The 16,841-nt window shown below is 31.9% G+C and overlaps 3 protein-coding genes across 4 annotated transcripts; all 3 read left to right on the top strand.

Moving 5' to 3' along the window:
- The first annotated feature begins 3,379 nt into the window (after positions 1-3,379).
- LOC101503491 (protein LURP-one-related 15-like) lies at positions 3,380-5,463 on the top strand. Of its 2 annotated transcripts, none has more exons than XM_004514835.4 (3): positions 3,380-3,692; positions 4,385-4,615; positions 5,232-5,463. In XM_004514835.4, the coding sequence occupies exons 1-3, from the start codon at positions 3,456-3,458 to the stop codon at positions 5,376-5,378; spliced, it is 615 nt and encodes a 204-aa protein (XP_004514892.1). In that variant the 5' UTR covers positions 3,380-3,455; the 3' UTR covers positions 5,379-5,463. The 2 variants fall into 2 exon arrangements, with proteins under 2 accessions (XP_004514892.1, XP_004514891.1); XM_004514834.4 differs by having other exon boundaries at positions 3,380-3,707.
- A 165-nt stretch (positions 5,464-5,628) lies between these two features.
- LOC113784499 (uncharacterized) lies at positions 5,629-11,998 on the top strand. The gene is made up of 3 exons (XM_027330700.2): positions 5,629-6,666; positions 7,547-7,648; positions 10,948-11,998. The coding sequence occupies exons 2-3, from the start codon at positions 7,613-7,615 to the stop codon at positions 11,323-11,325; spliced, it is 414 nt and encodes a 137-aa protein (XP_027186501.1). The 5' UTR covers positions 5,629-6,666; positions 7,547-7,612; the 3' UTR covers positions 11,326-11,998.
- A 3,842-nt stretch (positions 11,999-15,840) lies between these two features.
- On the top strand, positions 15,841-16,524 carry LOC101507059 (uncharacterized). Its single transcript, XM_004514844.1, has one exon. The coding sequence runs from the start codon at positions 15,841-15,843 to the stop codon at positions 16,522-16,524; it is 684 nt and encodes a 227-aa protein (XP_004514901.1).
- The last annotated feature ends 317 nt before the right edge of the window (positions 16,525-16,841 follow it).

The raw sequence follows: 16,841 nt of genomic DNA, 5'->3' as shown, positions 1-16,841 counted from the left end.
TTTAATTTCTTTAGGCATGTAATGAAAGTTTAAATTTTTATGATTTAACAAATTAAAGTTTTGATTTTTATGATACTTTTATAAATAAATGATTTCTTGATATGTGTAGTGGAAGCTTGAATCTTTGTGATAGTTGTTTATGAATATATGATATTCGTGATATATGTGGTGGAAGCTTTGATTTTTATGATGGTTATTTAATAATATTTGATTTTCTTGATAAGAACTTGTGATGTATGATTTAGTGATATTTAAATAAGGTGGTCATTTCGTATAAGTTATTTTTGGATCATTTGAATTAATCTTAGTGGGCTTTTGGCCTATTAGCGTCGGTTTTTGGTCGACGCTAAATTCAGTTTTTCTAGTAGTGGATACATCATCATGTCATGTCATATGCATCTTAGTGGGCTGTGTGAGAATATTTTATTTTGATAATGCACCATCATGTCATGGCATATGCATCTTTGTGGAAGTTGCTTTTGTGGCAGGGTTTTTCCCCTATTGGTATGAGTGATTTTCTGTGTAGAAGTTGCCTTTGTGGTAGGTTTATTTTCCCCATTGGTATGAGTGATTTTCTGTGTGAAAGTTGCCTTAGTGGCAGGTATTATATCCGAATCATATAGTTATTAGGAGCATGCATAACATTGTATCGTCTTGTGATTGTTTGGTTGTGGTTAATTTGTATTTAATGTGATAATAATTTTTCTTAGATGATTTGATGTTATAATGAGATATTGACTTGATAATATGATTTTTTTCTTGAAATGCTTTGTTATATAGTGATGTGTTTGATACAGCCATGTGTTGATTATTTGCGTGTTCTTCTTACTTATATTATACTATTAACATGATTTTAAAACTCATCTCCTTCGTTGTTTGTGTTTGATTGATTTGACCTTGCGTTCGCGAAATTGCAGTTATATTACAGGTTAATAAGTCCTTGGAGAATCCCCGCTCTGTTAGGTTGTATTGGGAATGAGAGTTATAAGTTGTATTTTACTTATTTAATTAATGAAAACTATACAAGTATTACTAAGTGTTTGGAAAAAATTAAGAAATTATAGTTAAATCAAGTTTATTGAGACTGCATTGTTCTATATAAGTAAAAGTCTAAAGTATTCAATTTGCACTTTGATAAGTGTGATGTCCTAATAACTCATAAAAGTTTCTTTTCTTTTGAAGGAATTTTATTTATCTGCTACGAATTTTAGTAAAAATATGTAATACTTATTATGTATATTACTTTGGGGTTTAAAATTTACTAATTCTTTAAATGAATAGTAGTTTAGGTATTCTTACTTAAATAATAAAAAAATAAAATAAAAGTTGTCGTAATTTTTCTAAGGCATAAGTATTTTTAAGTAATATTTTGAATAGAAAATTCGGGGTGTTACACAATCATGTCTAAATTTTGGTTGAATTGAAGTTAGTAAAAGAAATAACAACATGGTGCTCACTTTGTTAGTTTCTAATTTTGTAGAACAACATAAATTCAATTAGAATCCTTTTGAATTGAAAACCCTAACTCAAAAGACAAAAATTGAAGAGAACAAGATAACAGGGGAATAAGAGAAACATGGGGAGAGTTCGTCACATAGAGAACTTGCGTGATAAAGTGAAAAAATCAGTTGCATGAGAAGGATAAATCGAAGAGAAAAAGAGAAAAGGGAAAGAAGAGAAACCTGTGAGTGATTTTGGGTGAGAGTGATTGTATGAGAGAGAGAGAGAGAGGGAAGAGTGAGGGTGACTCCGGTGAGAGATAGAGAGGAAATAAGTGAAAAGTTTTAACTAAAAATCATGGTTTTATAAATTTCAAAATATTGAATACATAACTATCAAAGTTTTATTTTTGTTGTTGATACAATTATATAGATCTTAGAAGCTATGGAAAATCTCGAAATACTTAATTCACACAACTGTGAGATCCCTGGTTCGAATCCAAGACAAGACATTCAACCTAACAGTATCGACATTTGCTTAAGCTAGAGTTGACTCTTTTGTTGATATAGTAAGCATCTTTGTAAAAAATTCATTTACCCTTTTACAATGGAAAAAACCCTAAATTTCTGCTACAAAAAGAAAGCGAAGACGATTTTGTACACAACCACCACAAAATGTCAACCGTTAATGAATTCTTTTGTAGTAGTGAATAACTCCCACTACTAAGTCTTTAGCCCTTTAGAAACTCATTCATAATGTCCTCCCAACTTATGATAAATTTATGAAGAAAAGATTTATAATGGTCTTTTGTTGCAGGCTTTGTACTCACGCTTTTCAAGATGTTAATCATTTTTATAATATCTTTTAGCAACTCAAATATGACATTGACTCTCAGTTTTAATAAAGACTCTTTAAATATCTCATCTACAGTCAACCTATTGTACACTATTCAAAACAATTGGAGTTATCAGGTGAAACACCTGTTTCACCTTGTAATTTATGTCATTACTAATATCATGTTGTATATTTTTTTTATGTAGGAATAAGTTTTGCACTTATTTATGCATAAAAAATAAAATAGATGTTTTACTCTCAATTGCCCTTTTCAAAGGACTGTGTATTCTAATTTCTGAGATTTACTATAAATAAAGCCTTCGAAGCTATCTGCCATGCTCCGAAGGCTCCCAAATTTCTCTTGGTCAATTGGATAGCTACTCATGTGCATTGGATCAAGTGTAACATTGATGGATCTTCAAGAGGTTCCCGCGGTTTAATCTATTCTTTAGTGCATGTATTTTTAGAGACTTTTCTAGTTGTTTTTTAGGTGCTTTTGTCCAGAACATAGGTATGTCCATGACTCTTTTGATGATTCAAGCCTTCTTAAATTCCAAATTTGTGCCTGGGATGCTTAGGATCATTGGTTCAATTTTCCACATTTCATTAAAGGATTACATTTTAGAGTGGCTCATATCTTTAGAGAAGGGATTCCTCATGTTGATTGTTTTGTCAATGAAATTTTTGGAATAGATGACTTTCTTTGGTGGAATTAGTTCCCTCTTATATTCAACAGGATTTTTCTAAAATAGATTGGACATTCCAACTTCTATTTCATTAGTTATTTTTTGTCTAGTCCAAACCACACATTTTTTTTTCTTTTATCAAATTTTATTATGGTAAAATTTTAATAAGGTATTTTTTATCACTAAAAAATCACAATTCATGAATAATAGATACATGCATGTCCTGTTTGTTATATTTCGTACATCTTATAATTTGAAAACGCGCGTCCACAAATATATATATATATTTAAAAAGATTTTCAACGTTCAACAATTATCTGTTTTCTTCAAAGCCAGCCATTGACCGTTTCATATATACCCTTGTGAACACGCAAGCAAACACAAACAAATAAATAATCATATAAATATATAATAAATTTTAGCATTGTATCCATATGTATAACGCTAGCTTTCACTTTCACATACTAACCAATATCTCCCTTACCTTCAAGAATCATGCAAAAGAGACACCAGAGCAGTATCGATATCATTGGCCCTCAGTATCGCATACCACATTTTGTAGACCTAGTGATTGTGAGAAAGGTGACGACATTAACTGATAACTTCACAGTCACAGACATTAATGGCAAAATCTTTTTTAATCTTAAGGCGGCCTCTCTCATTTCCCTCTATGATCACCGTCTCTTACTTGACGCTGCCGGAAAAACCGTCGTCTTGACACTACAACGAAAGGTCATCTTTTTTATGGTACTGTCAATTTTGATATCTTTTTGGTTAATTTTTAATCACACCAGTCTCCATTAAATAATTTTATAGATTATTCCAATTATCTTTAAATTAGATCTTTGAAAAAATATTTTCAAACTAAATTTATAACCTTTAAAATCTCAAAGATTGAATTAGCAATTTATTTCTTTTCCTTCAATTTTTTGTTCTGATTAAGTTTTGAATGATTTCATGTATTTGAACTATATAACTTATAATTTCTACAATAAATTATAGTTTTTTTTTCATTGATAAATGATGTAGTTTTATAAGAATTAAGATGACTGAGATTAACAACCACTTAAAAGACGATAGATGTTAAGAATCATAGTTAAAAAAAAAAAGAAATAATTAAATAGAGAAATAAAACAAAATAATTATATGAATAATTGTTTTTTTAATTAGAATATGATGCACTTTTTATATAGTAATATTAATGTAACTTTTTATATAGTAATTTTAACTACGTCTAATAATAAATATTTTATATCTATAAAATGTCTTGAATTATTAAAGAATGAGTAAAATAATTGTGGTGAACTTACATTCAAAAAGTAAAATTGAGTAAACATTATTTTTGTACCTATAGTTTTCACAACATAAAAAAAAAAGGAGAGAGCAAAAAAGAAATATCTAAATTCCAAAATTTATTCATATAGGTAAAGACTCGACATGATCGATGGGAAGCATTTCGAGGTGAAAGCACAGAGCTAAAAGATTTGATATTTAGTGTAAAGCGATCATCAATCATGTTTCAACTAAAGACCAAATTAGATGTATTCTTAGCTAGTAATACCAAAGAAGAAATTTGTGATTTTAAAGTCAAAGGAAGTTGGTTCGAGCGATCTTGTGTTGTTTATGCGGGCAAATCCCACAACATTGTTGCTCAGGTGACCCTTTCTTTTTGCTATTTTAGATTTTTGATATATCTTTGTGGTGAATCATCATTTTTGTCTTGGATATATTGTAACACAATTGAATGAACAATAAAATGATAAATAAATTAATCTTTTAAATTAAAAAAGTGTCAACCAACTTATCATCATCTAAACAATTGTCAACTAGCTTAGCATCTCTTGTGCTGAATTAATTAGTTGAATATATTAAAGTTGTGGAAATGGTTTCTACCTAAATTAATTGAAGATGATTAATTTTAATGTCTAATTAATTTGTTACTTCATAAATTTGGGATAAAAAAATTGCATAATTCCTATAATTTTAATTATCAATATGATAATTCACTCATGATATGTTTTTAACAATAAAATTGCTTTTTAAAAAAATGCAAATCATACACCGTCAATATAAACATTACACTAATAACAAACATAAGTCTTTGATTGAATAATTATTTGATAATAAAAGTTACAATTAGATGTTGAGATGATTAAATCTATATAGTTATGTTCACTATAACTTTACGGTTAAAGTGTATCGTTCTTTTTTTTCTTCTTTTATTTAAATTCTAAACTGCTAATACAACTTGGTCGTTATATTGGTTTACAGATGCATAAGAAGGAAATTGTTGAAAGCGTTGCGTTTGGAAAAGATAATCTGACGGTTAGAGTTTATCCCAACATTGACTACGCATTCATGGTGGCAGTAATTTTGATTCTTGACGAAGTTAACCAAGAAAAAATACAACAACAATAGGATGAATTATTGCATCAACTTGAGAGACTTTTTTTTATCAATTGGCGATATTAGACAATCAATAAATCATGTTGAAACTTTTGTACGTTAGTACTTCACATTTCATCAGAGAAGTTTGTTTATTTAAATGGTGGCGTAATATAATATAAATATTAATTTTTTAAAATAATTTTAATGATGGAATAAATATAATAATAAAAGTTTTAATTTAAAATAAATATGAAGTCACTCATCTCCCAACAAGTCTAATTTTTTGTGTACTTGATTCAAATATGAAAAATTATATACTTTGCTTTAAAAAAAAAAGAACATTTAATTTGAATAGATTGATTCATTGTCTTAATTGAAATGAAAAAAAAATATCGTTAATCTTAGATGTTAATAAATTATCAATTTAAAGTTGAATACATATATTGTACCTAATTACATATATTATTTTATGGAGAACATATTAGTTGATTTTTTAACTCCACTTAGATTTCGTACAAAGATAAAACTAACTCCTTAGTCAATAAGAATAACAAAACCATAAAAATAAAATATTTCCAGTGAGAAATCTAATTTTAGATATATATTACACCGATTATTTTAATTGTTGGTCTCCATAGTTTTAAGCGGTAAGTAATTAAAATGTTGTTTGCCTTGAGGTCGTGAATACAAAATAAAAGTTAAAATTAATAGAAATAAAAAAACAACTAATTGGTCACGTATAAAGGCAAAACTTACGCACATTTTATAATCTATCTATAAAATAGATAGATCATAAAAACAGTAACCGCTAATAAAATAAATAATTCCCTATAACTAACTACCATTGTTTCCGCCTTCTCTAACCGTTTGCTAATGGAATAATTGGCTTTTGTGTTTAACTCTGGTACATTTTATCAGTTCAAGCCCTCAGTTACTTTGATTGAAATGTGAGTTCGTAATTCAAGATCAAATTTATTTTACAATCACTTAGTTTATTTATATTTTTGTTGTTGAAATTATGTGAATTAAAGCATATATACTTTGATGATGTTGTGGTGTCTTTATTATTTAATAAAGATGAACACTATCCAAGTTGCTGTCGGTAATCTTGGATTTGTGTCGCAAGAAAAACACAACCACCTCATTTTCTTTCTTCACCACTTGGATTGTCGGTGAATGTCATCCCTCTCCCTAGGACCTTCCTGATTCCAAGAGCAAAACCTTCATATCTGACTTACAGTGTGTCCCTGTTTTAAAATCTCGAAAACCTCTCCACGATTGTTTAGCTGGTGAAAAACGAATAATGGACAATAATGAGGTATAATACACTTTTACTTAAATTATAATATGCATTTTTCCTTTAACAGTTGCTATGTCATAGATGTTTAATTTTCCATTAGACAATAGACACTCTTTGTGAAAATATGTTACGATTTATTCCTTTAAGCTATTGATAAGAATGGGTTGGAAAAATCTCCAACTCAATGGAACATTGCTGATTTCTACTGAGATGTCCTTCGGAATTACATGAAACCAAATTCAAATGAGTAAAGATTAGGAGTAATCTAGATGCCCACATTGTTGAACCTCACGAATAGGTGCATTTGTGGTTTTGCTTATTTTTGGGAAATGTCACTTTATTTTAATCAAAGTTTCTTTTGATAAGATTTCAGTTCTTTTATACAAAGTTATTTCCAGTACACACTGCGCCTGAAAGTTAGAGAAGCCTTTGTTTGATGTAATTAGTGGTAATTACACTGATTGTTATTTGAGAAATTACCATGACATTCTTTATTTTTTTCTTTCAAGTATCATATCACATATTGTTCAAGTAATTACATGTCTTTGTAACTCAATGTATGTATTTAATACTATTTCTTTTGCAAATACAAATAAGAGGCCAGAATAAGAGGAAATAGATGTAATTGTGTTAATATGATGATCTTAGTGTGATTATCCCCTTATATTTGTGTTGATTGCTTCCCAAGTCACTGCTACTTTTTATTACAGCTCATGATCATCAGTTCATTTACATAAACATGAAGGTTAAGCTTGCTCAAGGAGCAAGTACCATGGATTGGGAATTATATTTTTATAAAAAGGAGCAAAGAAAACTGTCAAATTTGCTTCAACTATCGATCTAATTTTGTAATTTCTATTTTCCTATGTGCTTTGGTCCTTGCTTCTTTTCATTGCAGTGTATGATGTTAGGGGAGTGATGATTACCATGGATTCTATACGAAGTGGCAATAGCATCATGGAACATGGTTGCAGCAATTAAGTGCTCACATTTATTCTTGGTATGAAAGATTCAATAAATAAATAAAATGGTTATTCATCTGCTTCAAAAGGCTTATATGGAACACAATGCATTGGCTTGTATGGATAAATAAAACAAAAATTAAATATGCTACTTCATATGTCTCTCTTTTTATTTTTTGCAACTCATATTTCTCTTTTTTCTACTACTCTATCTTTATGGCTTATATTATGTCATACTTTTTTGTCAAAATATGTTTCTATTTAATATCTCTCAAGTATAGGGATTCAGTTATATGAGTACTAGTAGGGATTCGGTTATATAGGAGTACTAGTAGAGATTTAGTTATATATGTAAGGATTCACTTATATATAAATACTAGTAGAGATTTAGTTATATATGAGTATTTATAGGATTTGATTGTTTAGTAATCTAGTATAAATATATCTATGTATTACCAATATATTTAAGTTTCAATAAATATAATTTTATTCTAATTCTTGACACTTTTCTTTGTGCTTGCTGAAATGTTAGTGATCATCCATGATTTTAGGATAGTTAGCCAGAAACAATTTACAGGGATTACTTGTCAAAGTTTGGGGATTCAAGAACACAAAATCTTAACAAAGATTTTAATTTTTACTTATGCAAACTCATACAACTTATATTGCTCACATATATTTTTTATGAGGGCAGACATTCATTGTTTGCAATGCAAATTTTGTAGTTTTTTGTTTTGATTTCTTTATTGTTATAGACAAACATCAATTTAAACGGTACTTCTTTTTGTATATTTTGTGTTTTTATGATTAATCCTATGTCTTGACTTGATATAGTTCAAAGTTAGTACATTTATTTTAATGATCATACTGTTAGGTTATATGCTTTTGAAATTTTAGTGATCATCCATGATTTTAGGATAGTTAGCCAGAAACAATTTACAGGGATTATTTGTCAAAGTTTGAGGCTTCAAGAACACAAAATCTTAACAAAGATTTTAATTCTTACTTATGCAAACTCATACAACTTATATTGCTGACATATATTTTTTATGAGGGCAGACATTCATTGTTTGCAATGCAAATTTTGTAGTTTTTTGTTTTGATTTCTTTATTGTTATAACATTATGATATTTAGAGGAGACTAGCTTTGGCAAAATGATCGACAAACATCAATTTAAACATGAAAGGTACTTCTTTTTGTATATTTTGTATTTTCATGATTAATCCTATGTCTTGACTTGATATAGTTCAAAGTTAGTACATTTATTTTAATGATCATACTGTTAGGTCATATGCTTTTGAACAAAAAAATGAACTTTGGTTTCTTGGTGCATGCTTTCGTCAAGAGGGGTGTAACATCCCTGTTTAGCATAAATAATTTGTAGTAATTTAAATGTTTTACATGTTAGTAAATAATAATAATAATAATAATAATAATAATAATAATAATAATAATAATAATAATAGAAAGGGGGAAAAGTAGTAAAGTAAAATAAGTAAAACAAATTAAAACAAAGGAAAAAGAAAAAAAAGGAAGGGGAGAAGAGAACGGGAAAACATAAAAGAAAGGGAGAGAAAAAAATGGTGAGATAGAGAAGAAGAAAGAGTGAGAGAAAGAAGAAGAGAAGGAGAAAAGAAGAAGAGAGAAAACAACCAAAAACATTGACAACCCAAGAAAAGATGGGTTCCATTTTCCTATCTCTCATTCATGCATGTATTAAATAATGTGTTCCATAGGCTAGGGATTTGGGGTTTAAGAGTTTGAAACGAAGAAAAATGATTTTTATTTTATTCTTGGTTAGATTTAGGGATTTTGAAATAGATTAGTGTAGAATTGAGTAAATTAAAATTTTTACTGCTGTTTTTGATGTGCTCATTACTGATTTACTCATGATTTGTAGCATTATTGTTGTAAAGAATTGTTAGGAAATTAGTGCGATAGAAGGAATGTTATTAACTTGAATTTGGCATGACATATGTGTGATGTTTTGGTCATAACTTTTTCAATAGACATCCGTTTTGAATGATTTTTAGTTTTCTGGAAACTAGACTCTATTACCTTCAAATTGAGTACTAAACTCATGATGATTGATTGAGTATTGAAGTTGAAAAATGGGTTACAAGCTGGACCAGAGTTGCTGTTTCTGTTTTGTTTTCTGTCATTGTGTTTTATTTTAATAAACTGCAAGAATTGAGACTAAATAAAAATAAAATAAAATTTTATCTATAAAGTAGACATCATAAGCTTTCCAAAGAGTACTCATTCACTCAATTCTGATATTTGTAAGTTTCTGTCAGTTGACTCTAAAGTTAAACTCAATTTTGAGTTTTTATAACATACATTTGGGACTGTTTTGGGAAAAATGCACCTTAAACATTTTTCTGGAATTTTATTTTACATTGTGTGATTTGTATGATATAATTGACTTAATAGCTTACGTTATCATAATAATTTTCAAGGTTGAGTGTATGGTAGTCTTTAATATATGTATTAATAGATGATGTTATATTTGTGCGTATATGTGTATGGATTGTTATATATAATTCCTATATATTTGATTAAAATGAGAAGTATATGATTCATCCTAGCTAGATGAATTCTCCGCCTATATACAACGGAAGCGAGCGGTAAGCGAGGGTAAGTGGGGCACCACTTACAGACGTAATTATGTCCAATCTTACCAAAATAAAGTTACTAACAAGAAGAGGGCATTAGTAAAACTAATGTAGTCTTTATGACATGCTTGTTAGGTAGAGTTTAAGTCGTTAGATTACTCATGTCTAATGACTTGAATATTTAGAAAGAGTCAAAACTTTACATTGAAGAGAAACTCAGGAAATAAATATAGTCCCAAATTAGGATGCTAATTGATTTAATTTCATTTATTGGGACCCACTGAGATGTAATCTCAATCAACTTTATTCAAATGTGTTACAGGTAAAAAGGCTTAGATCACATGTTGAAGAAATGACGTGTATCAATTTACACTATAGTTTGCTTATAATTTATGGGGAATTATTTTGAACCATGGATGTGTTATGTACTCCATATTTCTATGTTTTTCTTTGAAGGATTAATATGTGTATGAATACATTTTCATGACTTTGTGTCGGGATTGTATTAATCATTTCTTTTGTCGAATTATGTTAATGATTAAGTTTTATTCTAGACAATTAACTTATGGTATTACATTTTTGGTATCAGAGCCGGTCGAACCGACCGTACTATGGGTAGTTAAAATTAGTTGTTGTTCTTGTTTTGAGACTATATACTTTCTAATTATCAATTCATGAAATATTAAGTCTGATCAACTTAATATTTGTGTTTGATATGCAGAACAATATGGAACCAAATCCAAGACCGCCAGGTAGGCCTCGTAGAGGGCAGAATAATGATGAACGTTGGGAACAAATGATGCAACAACAACAACTTATGATGCAACAACAACAAGTTGTTACGACTAGCATAATGAATTATCTTGCGCAATCAGTCGAGCCTGCTCATCCACCGCCACCACCTCCACCAGAGGCCTCAAACATATTATTTTATGACTTTCACAAGTTGAAACCCCCAGCTTTCCTAAGGAGCCCGGTGCCATTGGAAGCTCAATCATGGTTGGATGAAATGACTAAATTTTTTCTTGTGGTGCGATGTACGGAAGAAGATAAAGTAGCTTTTGCTACTCATATGCTACAAGGAGAAGCTGAGAACTGATGGAAGGGTGCAAAGGCATACATGATAAAGTGCGGGTACACCGATGAACTGGGAGAATTTTTGTACTGTGTTTCCAGATAAATATATTCCCATGAGTATAATAAAACAAAAGGAATTTGAATTTACACACCTTCAACAAGGAGACATGTCAGTTGCTGATTATGTGGCAAAGTTCGAGGAACTAGCAAGGTTTTGTGCCCAAGCAGAGTACGCCCCAAATGATCGATGGAAGGTAAATCAGTTCGAGTGGGGTTTGAATCAAGAGATTAAAAGTAATTTGGCCCAACTAGAGATAACTTCTTATGCCACTTTGGTTCATAAAAGTTACATTGTAGAAGAAAGTCTACGAAGTTTAAAGGAGAACAGACAACTCAAGTGGCAATAAAGGAGGGATGCGCCAAAGAGTAATCAACAATTGAAGGTTAAGACGTCCCCTAATAAAGGAAAACAACCCCAAAACTCAGTTGTACCTCAAGCGAGGGGGCTAAGGGAATGTCCTAAGTGTGGAAGATCACATCTAGGAGAATGCTTGTACGGTAAGAATGTAAGACCCATAATTTTAAAGTACCATTTATGTATTTTTGGTGTATTTTGGATTTTGGCTCGGAGGCTTTTAAGCCAAAGTTAATAATATTTTGGAGTTTTATAATCAAAAAAGATATTTTGATGCCAATTAAGAATTCTCGTCGATAAATAAATTGAAATTAACTGCGGTGAATCCTTTACGTAGAATTTAATGCGTTACGGGTGAAATGGTAATTTAACAAATATCTAGATTTGAGATATTTGTTAAGTTATATTTATTATATATATTTATGTATATATGTTTGATTGAGGGGAAAGGAAAAGGAAATAGAAAAGAAAGGAAAGGAAATAGAAAAGAAAGGAAAGGAAATAGAAAAGAAAGGAAAGGAAATAGAAAAGAAAGGAAAGGAAATAGAAAAGAAAGGAAAGGAAATAGAAAAGAAAGGAAAGGAAATAGAAAAGAAAGGAAAGGAAATAGAAAAGAAAGGAAAGGAAATAGAAAAGAAAGGAAAGGAAATAGAAAAGAAAGGAAAGGAAATAGAAAAGAAAGGAAAGGAAATAGAAAAGAAAGGAAAGGAAATAGAAAAGAAAGGAAAGGAAATAGAAAAGAAAGGAAAGGAAATAGAAAAGAAAGGAAAGGAAATAGAAAAGAAAGGAAAGGAAATAGAAAAGAAAGGAAAGGAAATAGAAAAGAAAGGAAAGGAAATAGAAAAGAAAGGAAAGGAAATAGAAAAGAAAGGAAAGGAAATAGAAAAGAAAGGAAAGGAAATAGAAAAGAAAGGAAAGGAAATAGAAAAGAAAGGAAAGGAAATAGAAAGGAAAGAGAATAGAAGAAAGGAAAAAGGAAGGAAAACAAAATCCCTCGTCTTCTTCCTCTGTTAACCGTGAGACCAATTTTCCTCCTCCTCCCATTTTTCGTTTTCGACGCTTCCTTTTCTTCAAAGCTAGTGACCCAAGGTTGGGTGAGAGTTAGATCAAGGTTTTCGCAACTCCACTCTTCCTCTTTGATTCGAAAACGAAGAAAAACGGTTTTGAGATCCAAACACAAACCCCTCCGTTTCTCCTAGATCCAAACCTCATTTCTCGAAGAGATAGAAGGGAAAGTTGCTCACCACCATGCTACGGTGCTAGTGAACTAATTTGGAAGCGGCGTTGCGAGCGGAGATTTTACCGGAATTACTCGTGGTACCGGAAACGCGCGTTAAAGCTAACGTTGAGGTAAGGGCTCCTTCCAAACTTCTAGCTTGCATTAGGGACTTATCTGTAGTTGTGTGGGAAGGAATTTGTTAGGGTTAAATGTATCGATTTGGGGAAAAACCAAACTAGTGCGTTATGGGTAAAAACCTTAGAGTTAGGTTTTGTTTATAGTGATGAATGTTTCGTGGTAAATGAATTTGAATGTCATTGTGTATGATTATGGGTAAATGAAACTTGATGTTTGTTAATTGGTGTGGTTGTTGTGAATTATGGTTTGAATGTGAAAGTATGTTTGAATTTGTTTCTGTGGAATTTGAAAACCATTAGAGTTAAACGAGTATTAAAAATGGGGAATCTTTTAATACCTCGGTTTACTTAATGTGTATTTGAGGAAAATGTTTAAGTTAACTGGGCGTTGAGAATGGGGAATCTCTTAATGTCTCGGTTACTTAACTATCGTTTTTGAAAATCGTTTCGGTAAATGAGTATTAAGAATGGGGAATCTCTTAATATGACTGTTTGCTTAACGTTTTGTTTTGAAAATCATTAAGTTAAATCGGTATTAAGAACGGGGAATCTCTTAATGACTTATTTAATTAATGTTGTTTGAAAGTCGTTTAAGTTAAATGGGTATTAAAAATGGGGAATCTTTTAATATCTGCATTTGCTTAACGATTGTTGTGAATGGAGTCTGTGTATGCTCATGCATTTCATTTGGTAAATTGTGTCGACCCGTGATAGGTGACACCTTGGTAAACTGTGCTGACCCGTGATAGGTGGTACGTTTACGATTTACGTTTTTGGTAAATTGTGTTGACCCGTGATAGGTGACACCATGGTAACTGTACTGACCCGTGATAGGTGGTACATTTACGATTTCCGCTTTTTCTTTTAGTAAATCGTGTTGACCCGTGATAGGTGACACCATGGTAACTGTACTGACCCGTGATAGGTGGTACGTTTACGATTTACTTTTTGGTAAATCGTGTTGACCCGTGATAGGTGACACCATGGTAACTGTACTGACCCGTGATAGGTGGTACGTTTACGATTTACGTTTTTGGTGAATTGTGCTGACCCGTGATAGGTGGCACCTAGGTAAACAGTACTGGTCTGTGATAGGCGGTACGTTTACGATTCCCGCTTTTTCTTTTAGTAAATCGTGTTGACCCGTGATAGGTGACACCTCGGTAAACTGTACTGACCTGTGATAGGTGGTACATTTACGATTTCCGCTTTTTCTTTTAGTAAATCGTGTTGACCCGTGATAGGTGACACCTCGGTAAACTGTACTGACCCGTGATAGGTGGTACGTTTATGATTTACGCATTTTAGTAAATCGTGCTGACCCGTGATAGGTGGCACCTCGGTAATTGGTACTTTGGCCTGCGATAGGCGGTACAATTATGATTTACGGCCCTTCGAGGAGGGTTTTGGTTTGGAATTCCGAGTCCATGCATTTTGGCATATACGCATTGCATTAGGGTGCTTGGCACGCGAGTCGTGGTTGATTTGAGTTTTATGATTAAGTGATTTGAATTTGAGTCGTTGTGGTAATTGCGTTGAAAATGCTAAGTGTTATGTGTTGATTGTTGTGTGTAAGTATGATGGTTATCGAGATCCCAATTGCCGTGGTAATCGTGTAGGAATTGCTAAGTGTTAGGTTGTGAACTTGATTAGGAATGACTTGAGTTAATGCATGAATTTTTGGAAAAACGATCAGGGAAATCGATTTCCCAATCGATTGGATGAGTTGCAGGAAGTTCACCATTTTGACCTAATCGATTTGCCAATCGATTGTATAAATATATCTTTCAAAATCTTTTAAGAAATCGATTTGGAAATCGATTGGCAGAGAGGCAGGAACTCAGCAAAACTGCCGAAATCGATTTGGAAATCGATTTGGCAACACAGGGACTCATCAGAACTGACAAAATCGACTTAGAAATCGATTTGGTCATGCAAAAACTCAGCAGAACTGACCAAATCGATTTGGCAATCGATTGGCTCAGCAAAAGTCCTTATTTTGAGTTAGATAATCGATTGCTCAATTGATTTATCAATGCTTTGGTCAGTTATGTATTACTTGATGGTTGGAGAACTTCATTTTGAGTTCATTGTTAATTGGCAAGCATTATATGAACTTTTAGCATATGGAAAATCCTGTTAAGGTGCATGCTTAGTTGAAAAGTTATTTTGGGCATTTAAAAACTTAATTGTTATGTGTTAACTGTTATTTTCTGGTTGGTGACCCTTTACAATTATTGTGGAAATCTGGGCTTTGCCCTCAGATGAGAGTCAGGACGGTCCTACCGGTTCGTACCCTACGGACGGGAATGGAGATGGGAACGCTTGACTGCAGTTACGTTAGGAGGATCTCACGGGGCGCGTGGAGATTACTCAGGGTGTATAGCTTTTTGGCAGGATGATCAGATTAGGATGGTGTATAGGGACTAGGGGTCCTTCTTTTTGGTTGGGAGTATTTTTAGTTTGGAAAACTGTACTTTTACTAATATTATCAGTTTGACATCATCTTTGGATGGGTTCCATGTACCATTTGATGTTGTGTAAATGTTTTGGATTTGTAATTGGAGAAACTTTTCCGCTGCTCGTAAATTATAATGACTCAATTATTTATCCAAAGGCATTTCCTGATTTAATTCTCTGTTTTATTTTAATTACTTTTGAAAAAAAAAAATATACCCACGCTTTGAAAAACGGGGTGTTACAAAGAACGTATGCTTTTGGTGCAAGATACCGAGACACATGAGTCAAGATTGTCCACAAAGGAAGATGAAAGGGCTAGCCAACTCAAATGGCCCACCCACTATAAGAGTCTACACTCTTAATGCTAAGAAGGCTAAGGGAAACAACGACTTGATTGCCAGTGAGTGTTTTCTAAATAATGAACCTTTAAAAGTATTGTTTGACACAGGTGCTTCTCATTCCTTTATATCCACTAAGTGTGTTTTACGCTTAGGTCTCAAATTAACTGAAATTACACTTCCCATGGTTGTCTCTACAACGGCTGAGAGTAGTGTCGAAACCTCTTATGTTTGTAAGAGTTGTCATCTCATTGTATCTGATAGAGTCTATCCAATTGATTTGTTTTGTCTACCTTTGAACGGAATGGATGCCATCTTAGGAATGGTTTGGCTTTCAACTAATCGTGTACTTGTAGATTGTGAAGAAAAGATTTTGTATTTTTGTCCTGCTATATTAAGTAGAAATGAAACTGATTCCATTCTACTTCCTAGTGTGTCTAACCTCTTACAATGCCTATGTAGTGGGGGTCAAGGTTTTCTACTAACATCATCTTCAGATTCCGGACCTAAACTTGATGTCGCTACAATTCCAGTTGTGAATGAATTTTTAGAAGTCTTCCCAGAAGATGTAGTATGCCTACCTCCAGAGAGGGAGATAGAGTTCTCCATAGACCTAGTCCCTAGTGCTAATCCAATTTCCATTACTCCTTAAAGGATGTCACCTCTAGAGTTAAAAGAACTAAAATCTCAATTAGAAGATCTCTTAACTAAGGGTTTTGTAAGGCCGAGTGTCTCTTCATGGGGTGCTCCAGTTTTGTTAGTTAAGAAGAAAGATGGAGGAATGAGACTTTGCATAGATTATAGGCAACTCAACAAAGTAACCATCAAGAACAAGTACCCTATCCCTAGGATAGATGACTTGTTAGACCAACTTGGAGGAGCCACCGTCTTTTCAAAGATCGACCTTAGATCAGGATACCATCAAATTCGAATAAAGTCTGAAGATGTTCAAAAAACAGCTTTTAGAAC

The sequence above is a fragment of the Cicer arietinum genome, chromosome 6, assembly GCF_000331145.2.
Source record: "Cicer arietinum cultivar CDC Frontier isolate Library 1 chromosome 6, Cicar.CDCFrontier_v2.0, whole genome shotgun sequence".
Taxonomy (NCBI): Eukaryota; Viridiplantae; Streptophyta; class Magnoliopsida; order Fabales; family Fabaceae; genus Cicer; species Cicer arietinum.
Note: the sequence above shows the minus strand (reverse complement) of the source record. Positions and strands in the feature narration are given on the sequence as shown.

Excerpts from the sequence above, each read along its gene's own strand:
- LOC101503491 (XM_004514834.4), top strand. The coding sequence starts at position 3,456 with ATGCAAAAGAGACACCAGAGCAGTATCGATATCATTGGCCCTCAGTAT. Across the intron at positions 3,708-4,384 it reads GAAAGGTCATCTTTTTTATG|GTAAAGACTCGACATGATCG; the intron begins GTACTGTCAATT and ends TTATTCATATAG. Across the intron at positions 4,616-5,231 it reads CCCACAACATTGTTGCTCAG|ATGCATAAGAAGGAAATTGT; the intron begins GTGACCCTTTCT and ends ATTGGTTTACAG.
- LOC113784499 (XM_027330700.2), top strand. The coding sequence starts at position 7,613 with ATGGTTGCAGCAATTAAGTGCTCACATTTATTCTTG. Across the intron at positions 7,649-10,947 it reads AGTGCTCACATTTATTCTTG|AACAATATGGAACCAAATCC; the intron begins GTATGAAAGATT and ends TTTGATATGCAG.
- LOC101507059 (XM_004514844.1), top strand. The coding sequence starts at position 15,841 with ATGAAAGGGCTAGCCAACTCAAATGGCCCACCCACTATAAGAGTCTAC.